The sequence below is a fragment of the Mastigoproctus giganteus genome, chromosome 11 (assembly GCF_048544385.1).
Source record: "Mastigoproctus giganteus isolate SK-2022 chromosome 11, ASM4854438v1, whole genome shotgun sequence".
Lineage (NCBI taxonomy): Eukaryota > Metazoa > Arthropoda > Arachnida > Uropygi > Thelyphonidae > Mastigoproctus > Mastigoproctus giganteus.
Window position 1 is genome coordinate 54,310,182 of NC_143585.1, and position 16,768 is coordinate 54,326,949.

The following is a 16,768-nucleotide window of genomic DNA, read 5'->3' on the forward strand; positions in this document are numbered from 1 at the left end:
AAAACGCGTAGAATTTTGGGACGACAAATTGCAATCCAAGCAAGAAATGTTGTAATATAAATTTTTAGTAGTTTACACCAAACTTGTGTCGAAATAATAAAACAAAAAACAAAATTAATAGTTTAATAAAATTAAACCAGTATTACTAATTTACAATAAATTACTATTTACAATAAGTATATAAAAGAAAAAGAATACCATAAAATACAATAAAATATACAGAATTAAAAGCACTAAAATCTGAAGCTTTCAAAGGCTCTGCCTTCTTTCTCAACAGTATGCTTTATTTTTGCAGTGCAATCTTAAATACCTGCAGGTTCACGGTACATGTCACGTGATTCAATAACACGTGCATTGTTCTCATGTGTAAAGGAACCGGAAGTGGCTCGGGGGCGCATCAGGTGGAATCGTTCATCCCCTCCAAGGATCACTGTCTCAAAGAGGGGATGAATCTGCATACCCCTATCTCTATTAATGTTGCTCCCAATAGAACTAATCTGCAAGCTCTCGTGCCACTTGCGGTCCCAAAACCTATGTGCCCGGTCGATGATAATAGCTTCGTCCGGGGAGTTTTGATGTTGCTTCTCCCAATAATGCTCCGCCACGGCTGATGTCGCATAATCTGCATTCCTTATCGCCTTCGTGTGATCCCCCAGATGATCCTTTAGACACTGTTTTGTTTCCCCCACAATCCGGGCACTTAATGCTATAAACGACCCCACTTACACTTTCTTTTGGAATGGGATCTTTCACTTGTGACAACACTGTGTGTAACTTACGTCCTGGCAGTTGCACACAGCATATCTGATAATCCCGTAATACACAAGAAATTTGCTCGGTTAGACCTGGATAATAGGGAATGTATGCAGTGGCTATCGGCGTAAATGTCCCACCTCTCCTCTGTTCTCCTTTGATATACTTATTTATGATCCTCTGGGGGTAGCCACACCTCAGGAAATCTGCCGTGATGTGCTCAAACTCTTTCTTTTTATCCTTGGAGGTACTACAATGTGATTTAGCCCTGTCTATTAGTGCTCTAATCACACTGTTCTTGTGATGGTTGGCATGAGCTGAATTATAGTGTGAATACTGACCTTTACACATAGGTTTTCTGTAAACTCTAGTCTTTAAACACGGATCTTCTCTGTAGACCAACACATCCAAGAACGGTAAAAACCCCTCCGAGGTAAAATGTATAAATGGGGAGAAGCCATTAAGAAAATTGAAAATCCCATCTTCACTCCCTTTTTCGAATAATTGAGAACGTATCATCTACATATCTTTTCCCCGGACCCATAGAGAGAACCATATCACTAAATATTCTAGTCTCGAGCTCCTCCATCACCAAATTGGCAATAATTGCACTAATTCACGCACTAGTTCACGGGGCAGCAATGGGGAGCCCATTGCTACCTCGTGAACCTGCTTATACATAGTGTTACAAAACACCATAGTGGTGCTTGAAAGACATAATTCTATATCTTTACAACTGTCCTCCACGTCTAGTTGGGTCCTACTACTTAAGGTGACATCTTTCTGTAAGGCCATGTGTGCACAACATACCCCATGGTTAATTGGAATACATGTAAACAGAGATGTCACGTCAAAAGATATCATGGTTTCATTTTCTTCTATAGATTGTTCTCTTATAAAATGTACAAAATCCTTGCTGCCGTAACACTAAATTCAGAGAGCCCCCCACTATCGGTGCCAACAATTTGGCCAGGAAACCAGATAATGCCTATGTGGGACTGCCTATAAACGAAACAATGGGTCTGAATGGAACACCAACTTTATGTATCTTAGGCAGTCCAGAAAACCTTGGTAATTGGCTTCCCGTAGAATGCAATGACCAATATCATTCTTTAGAAATATTGTTATTCTTAAGCCAACTGTATGCCATCCTATTAACCTGGCGCTCCAAGTTCAACAATGGATTTTTGCCCATAATCTTATAAGTTGTTCTGTCATTCAGAAGATTTAATGCCTTACTAAAATACACCTCCTTATCAAGAACTACCGTTACCTTGCCTTTGTCTGCCGGTAGAACCACAATATTATCCTCCTGCCTGAGACCTTTAAGTGCTAATTTTTATCTAATGTTAAGATTGGAGGGAACTTTCTTTGCTTGACTTAAAATAGCTGCTGTCCTTGTCCGGATTTCATTAGCCACATTCTCAGGTAGCCTATTGATCGCTCTCTCAATGCTCATCGCTACTTCTGCAATGGGCGGTTTCAACGGAATCAATGCAAACTTAGTTCCTAGATTTAAAACCTCTTCCTGTTCTTTAGTCAACTGTTTACTCCTTAAATTAACTATAAAATTACTAGCAGTATTATTTACAATATTATACCTGGTTGTAACTTGTTCCCTAAGTCTATCAAACTTACCCATTTGTCTACGTCTGTAAATGTCAGAAATCTGTCCTGCTTTTGTAGACACTACACTAACCACCAATAACAGATGCGTCGGGATCACCCTCTCACTTATGTTGCTTAAACATTTTCTTTTATCCTTCCTAATATGGTACAGACTTCTATATAACTTCTAGATCCAAATACTTAGAATGTTCTTCTGGTACCACTTAGAAACATTAAACAATCGTTCATCTTCAAAAGGCAGTTAGCATTAGCATTAGTAGAGGCATTTGATGCAAGAAAGCAAGCTTATGCAGCATCAGCCAAAAAAAAAAAAAAAAAACCACTTCCACTTCACCCCTCTGTTCGTTCAAAATACCTGTCCAGCTGAGCCTTAAACTTATTTAGGCTATCAACCTCCACCACAAGGGATGGAAGTCTGTTCCACCAACCAACCACCCGCTGGCTAAAGGCAAATTTCCGCACGTCTATCCTACATCTGTCTTTCCTCAATTTGAATTTATGCCCTCTCAGGTGATTTTTCTGAGCTAGAGGAAGAATCCCATCAGCATTGAGCATGCTTAAACCATTCAAGGCTTTATACACCTCTATCAGATCACCTCGCTGGTGCCTAGTCTCCAGACACTGTAATTTGCAAAACTTAAGCCTTTCTTTGTAAGAGCACCCCTTTGTTCCATTCACTAATCTTGTTGCCCTTCTCTGTACTCGTTCCAGCAGCTGTACATCCTTCTTGAAATGAGGCCTCCAGACCTGTATACAGTACTCTAGGTGTGGCCTGACCATCGGCCTTATACAATGGAATAATCACCTCCTTATCCCTGCTGGAAAAATTCCTGTATATCATTGACAATACTCCATGAGCTACTCTTGCAGCCCTTCTGCACTGCTCAGAGAACTTCATATCTGCCTGCACAACCACCCCCAAGTCCCTTTCATTCTCTACCACTGTCAGTGTAGTACCACAGAGTTGATACGTTGCTCTGGGGTTGCTGTTTCCCATGTGTAGTACTTTACATTTATCAATGTTAAACTTCATTTGCCACCTCTCAGCCCATCTGCTCAACCTTTCCAGATCCTGTTGCAGCAGCATAGTGTCAGTAGTGTCCTTGACAACCCTGCCAACCTTTGTATCGTCTGCAAACTTGGACATTAAGCCCGATATACCATCATCAATATCATTTATAAATACAGAAAACAATTATGGACCCAACACTGAGCCCTGAGGGACTCCACTAATAACATTACACCACAATGAGCAGTGTCCATTGATTACCACTTTCTGTCTTCTCCCCCTCAACCACCCCTTTATCCATAGCAGCAATTTGCCTCCAATGTCACACTGCTCCAATTTGTGTAGCAGTCTTCCATGTGCAACAGTATCAAAAGCCTTTCTAAGATCCAAGTATATAATATCAAAGTTATTCCCTGCATCCAGTTCCTTTGTGACTGCATCATAGTATCCAATCAAGTTGGTCAGGCAAGACTTCCCCTTAACAAAACCATGCTGTGTCTGAGCTATAACTGAAGTCTTGTCTAAATGATCCTGCAGTGCTTCTTTAACCAGTGCCTCCATTAATTTTCCTGGAACAGAAGTTAAGCTCACAGGTCTATAATTACTTGTGTCAGCCTTTGATCCTCCTTTGTGAATTGGGGTCACTTTTGCACATTTCCAGTTTATGGGTACCTCCCCTGAGTCCAAGGTAGCTCTCATAATTATGGCTAAGGGTTTGCTTACTTCCTTTGCTGCCTCCTTTAATATAACTGGATAGATCCCATCCACCCCGGGTGCCTTTCTTGTGTTTATCTTCAACAGTTTCTCCTCCACTTTACTCCCAGTTATTTCAAGATTCTGTAGCTTACTGCTAGAGTTGAATACACCTCTGGCATTCCCCTCGCTGAATAACTCCTCATGTGTGAATGTCGATGCAAAATATTCATTTAGTTTGTTAGCTACCTGAGCAGGATCATCAACACTTGACCCATCAATATCAAGTGGACCAATCTGATTCACCCCCTTCCTTCTAGAGTTTACATAAGTAAAGAACTCTTTGCTGTTTTTCTTTGCATCCCTTGCCAAGGATTTCTCGTAATCTGCCTTCGCCTGCCTAACCTCCTTTGTAACTTGGTTGCATATCAACTTGTATCTATCATAGGCTTCTGTGTCATGTGTTAATTTGTATGTATCCCATGCATTTTTCTTCTCTGCCATATGCCTCATTAGTTCATCCGACATCCATTTTGGCCTAAACCTTGAACAATATTTCTTAGTTGGTATGTAAAGCCTAGTAGCTTCCAAGATAAGTTCTTTGAATGCTTCCCATTTTGAATTTGCTGTTGGTAACATCATCAGTTGGTCCCACTGTATAGAATTTAAATACTGTCTCAGTCCATCGTAGTCGCCTTTATGGAAGCAATAACCCTTCCCTTTACCCCTAATGGTAGTTACCTCTTTGAGTAAATCCCACTTCAGCACACTGTGATCACTGCCACCTAGTGGTTCATTTATCTGCAGATTCTTAATGCATGAAGAATCACTGCTGATAATCAAATCAAGAGTATTACTCCCTCTAGTTGCCTCCCGAACATGCTGATGTAGAAAACAATCATCCAATAAATCCACAAAAGTCCTGCTAGTGTGTGAGTAACCAGCCCCCAAATTCCAGTCAATATCTGGGAAATTAAAATCTCCCATTATAAGACACTCTGATTTACTGGCCCACTCTATTTCCCTGTACAGTTCCTTATTATACTCATCAGAGTCATTAGGCCTATAGCACACTCCTACTCTCAATTTTGATCTCCCAATGTTTATGTCACACCAAACTGACTCCACACTGCACTGTCCAGCGATGTCGACTGGCTTCACTTCCTTGGTTTTTATGTGTTTCTTAACTAATAACATAACCCCTCCTCCCTTCCTATCCTGTCTATCCTTTCTGTAGACGTTGTACTCCCCAAATTGCAGTTCTGCATCCCTTATATCTGTGTGACACCACGTCTCTGATATCCCAACAATATCTGCCTTCGATGTTTTGAGCAATACGTCAAATTCATCAAATTTATTTACTAAACTCCTAGCATTGGTGTACACGCAAGTATACCTGCACCTGTTTCTATTCTTAGCTACCCTAACACATCCCATGTGTTTACTTGTACCGCAATGGCTCCCAGCAGTCTCTGAAATACCATGCATCTTGTTTTTCAGGCTTCTGCTCATTCTAATAGAAGCAGTGCAAGAATCTCTTTCACCTCTGCCAGTGGCTACTGTCAATCTATTGGTCTTTGTCTCCCCCCAAGCTAGCAGTTTTCCGACCCACCTAACACTGCCTCAATAGCATCAGCAAATATTCTTGCACCCTTTCTATTTAAGTGTATCCCATCCCTGTAGAAGCAATCTCTCCTGTTAACAAGTACAGTCCAGGCTGAAAAAAATTCTACCCCTTGAGCCTTGCACAATCTTTCCAGGGCCGAATTGATCGACAAGGCTCTCATCATATACTCCCTCCTATCGTGTCTGGGCAGAATTGCAGACACTTTCAAATTCAACCCTAATTCTCGGCTTTTGTTCAACAGTGACCTGTACTTGTTAAGTAATTCTGCCGGTCTCCTACTCTTAATATTATTAGTGCCAACGTGTACAACTATATCACCTTTTGTGCCCTTAAAAGATGATATTCGCTCTACAACGTCATCAACCTTTGCCCCGGCAGACATACCCTGGTCCTGTTCCACCTATCTTTTTTACAAAGCATGTTCCCCGTTTCCCTGACAATAGAGTCACCAACAACTACTAGTTCCTTCGGGACCAGCGCATTCTGCCTTAGGGGTTGTCTCTGTGTCACGCGATGCCCAAGTGCAAGCTCTGGCGTTGATGTGGGCAGCTGAGAACTTGATGGGCCCCTCAATTTAGTTTCTTCGAGGGCATCCACCCTGTCCTTCAAGCTCTCATATAGGCCCACAAGAACGCCGAGTTGTTGCCTGATATCGATACACTCCTTGCATCGCGCACACACAAAGACATCCCCCTTGGCAGTATCATGCCCCGTACCCGATTGCTCTGCAAACATCAAGCAAACAGTGCATTTTATAAGGCTGTGAGTCAGAGGACAACTGCCCCCCTCAGTTCTGCTCTGAGCCACAGCACTTCCATTAGCTTGAGCCTTTTGCTTTGCTGCTCTGGTCTGAGTCATGATTCTATTAATTTATTAATTAATTTTGTTATGTTATTAATTATATTACGTTTGTAATCTAAGTCGTTATATGTATTTATTTAAACGTACAATTTAACTGCTAACGAAGTTCAACTAACGCTATCTAGTACGGTATCACAATGGCGGGGAAAATTTCAGTTTAACCTGAAAACCTCGTGGTATAAGACCATTTGTCTTACACCGATGAGCAAGCATCATATGCTATTCATGCTTAACTTTTCTAACACTGTGCTTCTGGAATTCCCTGATGCATTGCACTACTGAATGGCCATAACATCTAATTAATTCTTCAAAGAGGCCTCTGGGGTTGGGCATATTCATAATATAAATTTTTAGTAGTTTACACCAAACTTGCATTGAAATAATAAAACAAAAAACAAAATTAATAGTTTAATAAAATTAAACCGGTATTACTAATTTACAATAAATTATTTTTACAATAAGTATATAAAACAAAAAGAAAAAGAAAAAGAATACCATAAAATATACAGAATTAAAACCGCTAAAATCTGAAGCTTTTGAAGGCTCTGCCTTCTTTCTCAACAGTACGCTTTATTTTTGCAGTGCAATCTTAAATACCTGCAGGTTCACGGCATATGTGACGTGTTTCCATAACAATGTTGTCATGCATAACGGAAACAGAAGTGGCTCGGGTGGAATCGTTCATTCCCACCAAGGATCACTGTCTCAAAGAGGGGAATGAATCCACATACCCCTATCTCTATTAATGTTGCTCCCAACGGAACTAATCCGCCCGGTCGATGATAATAGCTTCGTCCGGGGAGTTTTGATGTTCCTTCTCACAATAATGCTCCGGCCATGGCTGATTTCGCATAATCTGTATTCCTTATCGCCTTTGTGTGCTCCCCCAGACGATCCTTTAGACGCTGTTTTGTTTCCCCCCACATAACATTCCCCACAATCCGGGCACTTAATGCTAAAAATGACCCCACTTACACTTTCTTTTGGAATGGGATCTTTCACTTGTGACAACACTGTGTGCAACTTACGTCCTGGCAGTTGCACACAGCTTGTCTGATGATCCCGTAATACACAGGCTATTCGCTCGGATAAAAGGGAATGTATGCGGTGGCTATCGGCATAAATGTCTCATTATACTTATTTATGATCCTCTGGGAGTAGCCACACCTCAGGAGATCCGCCGTTATGTGGGGGGAAACAAAATGGCGTCTAAAGGATTGTCTGGGGGAGCACACGAAGGCGATAAGGAATGCAGATTATGCGAAATCAGCCATGACGGAGCATTATTGTGAGAAGCAATGTCAAATCTCCCTGGACGAAGCTATTATCATCAACCAGGTGCATAGGTTTTGGGACCGCAAGTGGCTCGAGAGCTTGCAGATTAGTTTCATTGGGAGCAACATTAATAGAGATAGGGGTATGCGGATTCATCCCCTCTTTGAGATAGTGATCCTTGGAGGCGATGAACAATTCCGCCTGATACGCTCCCGAGCCACTTCCGGTTCCTTTACGGATGAGAACAATGCACGTGCTATTGAATCACGTGACATGTGAACCTTTTTTTTTTTTTTTTTTTTTTTTTTTTTTTTTAATGAGAACCCCAAACACGAGAGGTATTATAACCTATAGTACTTAGTACCGTGTTTGGGTTGGAGATTGAGAAGACAAAAGAAGATATTTGTTGACATTGGACTTGAACTTCTGTAGATTGTAATTTTCAGGAAATACGTATGAAGGAAGGTTGTTCCAGAAAATGGCAGTTGAATGAATAAATGAGGAAGATGAAAAGTTGGTTCTGTGGGTTTGAAGTTGGACAGTAAATGGATGTTGGCTGGTGGCGGCACGTGTTCGGACTGTTTTGAAAGAGAGAGCGGGAATTATAGAAGCCAATTCAGAAGAACAGTGCCCATGGAAGTATCTGTAGAAGAGGCATGCAGCAGAAACAGTGCGTCTATGAGACAGCGAGTGGAGAGACTCTGTTAGAGATGAATCATTAATTAACCTAAATGCCCTCTTCTGAATGGAATCAAGAAGCCTGAGAGAGGTTTTGGGGGCACCACCCCAGATGTGGGAACAATATTCCATGGCACGGCGGATTTGCGATTTATACAGAGTGAGCAGCTGATTGGGAGAAAAGTAACGACGAGAGCGAAAGAGAAAACCAAGTTTTTTAGATGCAGAGGAAGCAATATTTGTTATGTGCTTGTGCCAAGAGAGATTAGAAGTCAGGGTAATCCCCACAAGAGATATATCATTTTGCCTAGAAATCGGAGTGTCACTAAAGATAAGCATAGGAGCAGAAGAATCCTTTTTGCGAGATATAAGACAAGATTGAGTTTTAGAAGGGTTGAAATCAACTAAGTTGTCTTTGTCCCACTGGAGAATTACCTGAAGATCGGCATTTAAGGAATTGGCAGCAGATTTTCGAGAACTTGAAGCTGATTGAGCTGGACAAGGTTTCTCAAAATGGAAAGTTGAATGCAATGTGCTATCATCGGCAAAACTATGGATAGGATTTCCAGTCAATGGAAGAAGGTCATTGATATACAAGAGGAAAAGAGTTGGGGAAAGAACTGAACCTTGGGGGACACCGGCATTAGTGGAGAAGTTAGAAGACAGAGAGCCATCTACCATCACCCTCATTGAGCGATCAGAGAGAAAACTGGATAACCAATTACTAAAAACAGTTGGCAAACCATAAGATGGAAGCTTGTTTAGAAGACCTTTATGCCAAACACGATCAAAAGCCTTTGAGATGTCAAGAGCAACTACTTGTGTTTCACCGAACCTTTCCATTGAATTAGTCCATAAATGGGTTACATAAGCCAGAATATCACCAGTGGATCGACACTGACGGAATCCATACTGGCGATCGTTGATCAGACGGAAGGTTTCTAGGTAGTTTAAGAGTTGGCGGTTAATTGATTTCTCCATTACTTTAGAAAGAGTAGAAGTAATTGCAATGGGACGATAATTGGATGGGAGGGATTTGTCACCCTCTTTAGGAACTGGCTGGATATGAGCAAATTTCCAAGCAGAAGGAAAAACACCTTTGGAATAAGAAAGTGAAAAAAGGCGGCAAAGAATAGGAGTAAGGTCAGGAGCACAGGTTTTGAGAACAAGTGGAGAAATACCATCAGGACCTGGAGCTTTCTTAGCATCAAGATTCATCAAAATCCTTCTGATATCCTTTTGACGGAAGACCACAGGAGGCATTGGATGGAGCGTGTTAGGAATGGTGGGAGGTGTTTTACCAAGATCATTAATACATGAGCTCAAAGAAAAATGGGATGCTAGCAGGTCAGCTTTATCCTTGGCTGAAGTGACAACAGAACCATCTGGTTTGGACAGAGGTGGGAGCAGAGATGGGCAAAAGTTGAGGCCAATAGCTTTGGCAAGAGACCAGAATGCTCGGCTACCATTAGGGCAAGAAGCAAGTTTTCTACTCTTAGCCTGTTCAAACTCTAGTTTGGACTGATTAATAACTGCTTTACAATTGTTGCGAGCTTTGGTGTAGGCAGAAAATGAAACTGAAGAATTAGAAACAAGCCAATTACGATATGCAACGTTCTTCTCTTGGACAGCCTTAGCACATTTATTGGAAAACCAAGGTTTAGATAAAGGACGAGATTTTAAAGTGGAGTGTGGGATAAAGGATTCCATTCCTGCAAGAATAATTTCACTGACACGATCTGAACAAATGTTGACATCAGAAGTTTTGAAACAGTAATCAGACCAAGGAAAAGAAGAAAAGAAGTCTAGCAGGTCATCCCATTTTGCATTCTTGTAATGCCAAACAATACGAGGTTGGGAATAGCCATGAGATAAAGGTTCCATTGGAGAAGAGGCAATCACCAAGTTGTGATCTGAAGTGCCTAAAGGACCTCTCACTTCAACCTTGTACTTAGAAGGGTTGTTTGTGAGAAAAAGATCAAGCGTATTGGCTGTATGATTAGGATTGTCCGGTATTCTTGTAGGTAAATGAACAATCTGTGCTAGGTCATTAGTAATTGCAAAAGCCTCAGCATCTCGACCTGCTGGGTCGGTGTGACTAGAAAACGGAAGCCAGCTGGAGTTGTGAACGTTAAAATCACCAAGGAAAATTACCTCACTGTTAGGAAAGTTGGACTGGAGAAAGTCAAGTTGCAAAGAGAGGAAGTCAAAGAGCTCCAAGTGATTAGTGGAGTTGGGAAAAGGGTAGAGACAACAGATGAATTTTACACAATGAGGTAGAGAGATTTTAAGCCAGAGAAGATCAAAGAGAGGAGATTCCAAATTGCCAAGTCTTTGACAGGGAATATCACAACGGACATATGCACAAGTACCACCTTTGAGGCGAAAGGAATCATACAGCAAATAATTTGGACATCTCAGATGAGCAGTAGTTGAATCAACTGATAACTGAGATTCAGTCAGAAAAAGTACATGGGGTTTGGAAGACTGCAAGTGGAAATGGACATCGTTGAGATTAGAATTGAGACCACGTATATTTGTGAAATGAATTAGGAAGTCCTTGGGAGGTTTAGATCTTTTCGCAGATAAGCTTGCTCTATTATTTTGACAATTCATGGTGTATTCAATAGTAAGAAAAAGTGGGTGGGACATGCTGTATGAAGTAATGAAATTTTTGGATATGGTGTACATGTGGTAAGAATATACCCAGATCCTTGACATAACGTGGCCTCGACAATGCTCCCCGCATACACACTACTCGGACTCCCTCCAGTCACTATCTGGCAGAGTAGAGGTAGCAAGATTATACACTAGCTGATCCGGAAGCTTCCTAGAGAGTTACCAATAGGTTCAGTCCGGTGTACTAACTAGCGGCCGGCCTGCGAACACCGTTTTAGAGCTGTACCCTCGAAATGTAAGGAATATTGGATCTCGCCACGACATTCATCATAACCTCAAAAATCATCAATCATACTGCATGATGGAAGAGATAGGGAAGGGTTGGCCGGAACTTAGCTCTAGAGACTAAACATGGGTTCCACCACTTCAAGCCTCCAATAAGCAAAGTGGTGGTACTTCACCGGTTGATGAGAGTCATCTACCACCTAGTACTGCCTGGTAACATAGAGGGGCGGCGTTCCTCCATGTGGTGTGGGCGCCACACCTCAACCGCTGCTTACGTTGGTTCACACCTGGGTGGTCACCCACCATGTACTTATGCATGAAGGTTATACCCAGGATTACTAACAGTCCCACCATCGTGAAGGTGCAAGCAGAGGATTTGGCTGTCATAGACCGTCCGGACTTCGCCGAAATTGGGTCCACTTTGATTTGAGTGTCACCCGAATATCAGTTCCATCAGCGTTTTAGCCTCCCAGGTAGCAAGAACAGCTTGTCTGGCATATCTGAGAGAATGTCTGTGACAACCTGCAAGTATATAAGATTGCACTGCAAAAATAAAGCATACTGTTGAGAAAGAAAGCAGAGCCTTTGAAAGCTTCAGATTTTAGTGCTTTTAATTCTGTATATTTTATTGTATTTTATGGTATTTTTTTCTTTTTCTTTTATATACTTATTGTAAATAGTAATTTATTGTAAATTAGTAATACTGGTTTAATTTTATTAAACTATTAATTTTGTTTTTTGTTTTATTATTTCAATGCAAGGTTAGTGTAAACTACTGAAAATTTATATTATGAATATGCCCAACCCCAAAGGCCTATTTGAAGAAGAAATGTTGTATACCAGGTTATTTATTTGTGTTGCGAACAAGGAAAGGACTGAGTGATTTTTCAGTATAGTGTGTAGTTTCTGTATTGGCCTGGCCACAATTTTAAATTTGTTATCTTTAAAGAATCTGTTAAGTTGTTTGTGCCACTGTTTAACATATGGAGCAGAAATAAAGTATTTTTTTAATATTACGATTGTTTGTAGTATTTTTTATCCTTTCCCTAGCTTGTACCCAAAGTCGGTTTATTATAGCAAGGGGATAACCCCTGTTTAAGAATCTGCTGGCTAATATTTGTATTTCTGAGCCCAAAGCAGATTCCGTCGTTGAATGTTTATAGGCATTTAGAAATTGATTAAAGATAATACATCTCTTGCAGGAGAATGGGTGATAGCTGTTATAATGCAGAAGCATACTGGTGTTTGTAGGTTTTTGATAGATGTTACAATAAACCGAACATTGCACTCCCCAAATTCAAATTCCGCACTGCTTATATCTGTGTGACACCATGTTTCTGATATCCCAACAATATCCACCTTTGATGTCTTTAACAGCACTTCAGATTCATCAAATTTATTTACTATACTTCTAGCATTGGTGTACATGCAAGTATACATCACTTATTCTTATTCTTAGTTATCCTAACACAACCCATGTATTTATTTCTTTCATGATGACTGCCATCAGTCCCCGAAACCCCATGCATCCCGCCCTCCACTTGCTGCTCATTCTAATAGAAGAAGCGCAAGAATCATCTTCACCTCTGCTTGTGGCTACTTTTAATCTTTTAGTCTGTGAATCCTCTAAAGCTAGCAGTTTTCCGACCAACTTAACACTGCCTTGATAGCATCAACAAACACTCTTGCACCTCTTCTATTAAGTGTATCCCATTTCTGTAGAAGCAGTCTCTCTTGTTAACAAGCACAGACCATGCTGAAAAAAATTCTACCCCCTACGAGCCTTGCACAATTATTCCAGGGCCGAATTGATTAACAAGGATCTCATCATATACTCCCTCCTATTCGTGTCTGGGCAGAATTACAGACACTTTCATATTTAACCCTATCTCGTGACTTTTTTTTCAACGTTGACCTGTACTTGTTAAGTAAATCTGCAGGCCAACTACCCTTAATGTCATTAGGGCCAACGTATACAACAGATCACCCTTTCTGCCCTTAAAAGATATCTGCTCTACAACATTCATCAACTTACACCTGTGCCAGGTGTATGGAAACTGCTTTTCAAGGAAGATTCTGTTGTATAGCAAGAGAAGGTGGTCCACTGATTTTGATAAAAGGTGTTTAATAATTTTATAATAGATATCATCTGGTCCAATAATAGATATCACCTGGTAACTGTCGTTGTAAAGAGAGAGCTTGTGAATGATAAATGATCTATTATAATGGTAAATGTCCTATGATGTAAAATTAAGGGCCTCTTTCTCAAATTTGTGTTTAAGAACCAGAAACTCTGAGGATTTTGTCTCACACCATTTAGAGTTGGCTGCATGGATAATATAAGTAAAGCAGATCCAAGATTTCTTTTGGCTTAACAATAGTTGATATAAGAGGAGTTCTTGAGTCATTTATTTTTAATAATAACTTAATAGCCCTTGTTGCTATACTACCAATTGTATTAGCATGGGTTAGTCTAATAAAAAATATCATTTTGATTAATCGAGGCATGCTTATATCATCGACAAAGCCCCCATGACCAGCTCTGGCAGCCTGTCTGCATTGCTCAGAAAACTTCATATCTGACTGCACAATTACTCCCAAGTCTTTCATTTTCTACCACCCTAAGTGTAGTACCACACAGTTGGTACATTCATATGCAGTACTTTGCATTTGTCAACGTTAAACTTCAGTTGCCACTTCTCAGCCCATCTTCCCAAATTTTATAGATCCTGTTGCAGTAGCACACTGCATTAATATCATTAACAACCCTGCCAACCTTTGCATCATCTGCAAACTTCGACACTAAACCTGATATACCTTCATCAGTATAATTGAAAAATATACAAAACAACAGTGGACCCAACACCAAACCCTGTGGGATTCCACTAATAACATTAGTCCACGAAGGGCAACACCCAATAATTACCACCCTCTGTCTTCTCCCACTCAACCATCCTTTTATCCACTGTAGCAACTTACCCTTAATACCATTCTGCTCCAATTTGTACAGTAGTCTTCCGTGTGCAACAGTGTCAAAATCTTTCCTGAAATCCAAGTATATGATATCAAAATTATTTTTTGCAACCAGTTCCTTTGTAACCACATCATAATATCCAATCAAATTTGTCAGACAAGACTCTCTCTTAACAAACCCATGCTCTGTCTGAATTATTGCTACAGTCTTGTCTATGTGATCCTGCAATGCATCTTTAATCAGTGACTATGACTACATTATTTTACCCGGAATACAAGTTAAACTAACAGGTCTGTAGTTACTTGTGTCATCTTTTGAACCCCCTCTGTGAATTGGTGATTCATTTGCACACCTCTAGTCTGTGGGATCTCCCGAGTCCAAGGAAGCTCTCATAATTACGGCTAAGGGTTTGCTTACTTCCTTTGCCACCTCCTTTAATATAACTGGATAGATCCCATCCACCCCAGATGCCTTTCTTATGTTTAACTTCAACAATTTCTCCTCCACTTTGTTCTCAGTTATTACAAAATCATTAAGCACCCTGCTACAATTTGATAACCTTCTGACATTTTCAATCCTCAATAACTCCTCATGTGTGAATGTAGATGCAAAATACTCATTCAGTTTGTTTGCTATCTGAGCAGGATCATCAACAGTTGAACCATCGATATCAAGTGGATCAATGTGATTCATCACCTTCCTTTTAGAGTTTATATAAGTAAAGATAACAGCAGACATTTGATTACAGCTAGGGCACTAGGTATTCAAATCCTGTTAGTGGTCACAGAGCAACACATACTATCACACTGCTTGCAAATCAAGCTACAATGCTTACCATTCACCATTTCACAATGTAGGTTTTGATTTAAATAACTGATGTTATTGATGATGGATACACAAGATAAGTTTCATGAAGATGTAATTTTCCATTTCACCCATTTTACTTAAATCACCTCAGACACCAGAATTGTCTGAGCACCCCCCCCTCTCTCTCTCTCTCTCTCTCTCTCTCTCTCTCTCTCTCTCTCTCTCTCTCTCTCTCTCTCTCTCTCCTCTCTCTCTCTCTCTCTCTCTCTCTCTCTCTCTCTCTCTCTCTCTCTCTCTCTCTCTCTCTCTCTCTCTCCACCCCCCTCCCCAGTTTGTGCCTGCTCAGAGCTACAGAAGTATTAAAGCATCTCTGAATGCCAGAGAATATAACATTTCTGAGAGATCAGTATGAAACATTCCCCCATGCACACTCAGCCATGACAAAGGTAAATCCTTGCTGGGTGCCACAAATGGTTCTCTTTTCAGAAACAGTGCTGGGTTTAAATCTGTGAGGAAAATTTGCACCTGCAGGGATACAGATCCAAGTCTCTTTCAAGAATTTGACTTGGTTATGAAATATGTAAAAGGGATCTAGAAACAAAACAGGAATCTATGAAATGGAAAGGGGTTTACTACTTGCCCAAAAAATTTGGGACTCAACCTTCTGCCAGAAAGATCATGGCTGCCATTTTTGTGATATAGAAGGAATTTGTTTGTTGGACTATAAGCCACATAAGAAAACAAATCACTGGAGATGCTATGTTGCTGTTCTCAAAAATTTATGGTGGTCCACAAAGGAACAGAGAAAAGGGAAAGTTACATGAGATGTCTATCTTCTTCAAGACACTGCTTCTGTACATGTTTCATAAAGCAACTGTTGAAATAAGAGGATTCAGATTTCAAGAGTAAAACAACTTGCCCTAGGTATGTTCTTTAATGTGTTTAATTCCAGACCAGGCTCTCAGACATTTACTCTTGAGAACTCTGAAGAAACACCAATGTGGGCATCAATTTTTAAGTGATGGTAATATCAAAAAATCTGCAAATGGCTTTTTCAGAGATTAAAACAAAGACCCTCTCTCTCCCCCTTTTTGTGGATACCCCCTCTTTTCTCTCAAAATGGAGAATATTTACTGAATTCAAGAATAAAATTAAATGTTGTTTCTTTATTACTGAGAAAAAAACTTTTTGAGTAATCCGTGTGTGTGTGTGAGAGAGAGAGAGAGAGAGAGAGAGAGAGAGAGAGAGATATCATTAAAAAAAAAAAAAAAAACACTACAAATTAATAACAACCAAATATTGCAAACAAATTAATTATCCTTGTAAATAAGTATGTATACAAACCTCAAAGTCAGCATGCTTCAGAACATCATCGGCTCTCATGCGATTAAGAATAAATTCAGCTTCATTTGCAACTCTCACAATATGGTCCTTCATTGCATGGGAAAGCAATCTAGAAATAACAAAAATTACATTTAGGCTATATACTTTTATAAGCCACTTTTATAATTTAAGCCATATTCATATTTATGTTGCAAGCTAACTGTTATAAGATTAA

General features: G+C 40.2%; 1 protein-coding gene across 1 annotated transcript in view; it reads right to left on the reverse strand.

Moving 5' to 3' along the window:
* rg (A kinase anchor protein rugose) overlaps positions 1-16,768 on the reverse strand; it is a 1,582,765-nt gene that overhangs the window by 764,859 nt on the left and 801,138 nt on the right. The window contains exon 36 of the mRNA XM_090384432.1: positions 16,555-16,663. Within this exon, the coding sequence (XP_090240558.1) occupies positions 16,555-16,663 (109 nt within the window). The remainder of the gene's footprint in view (positions 1-16,554; positions 16,664-16,768) is intronic.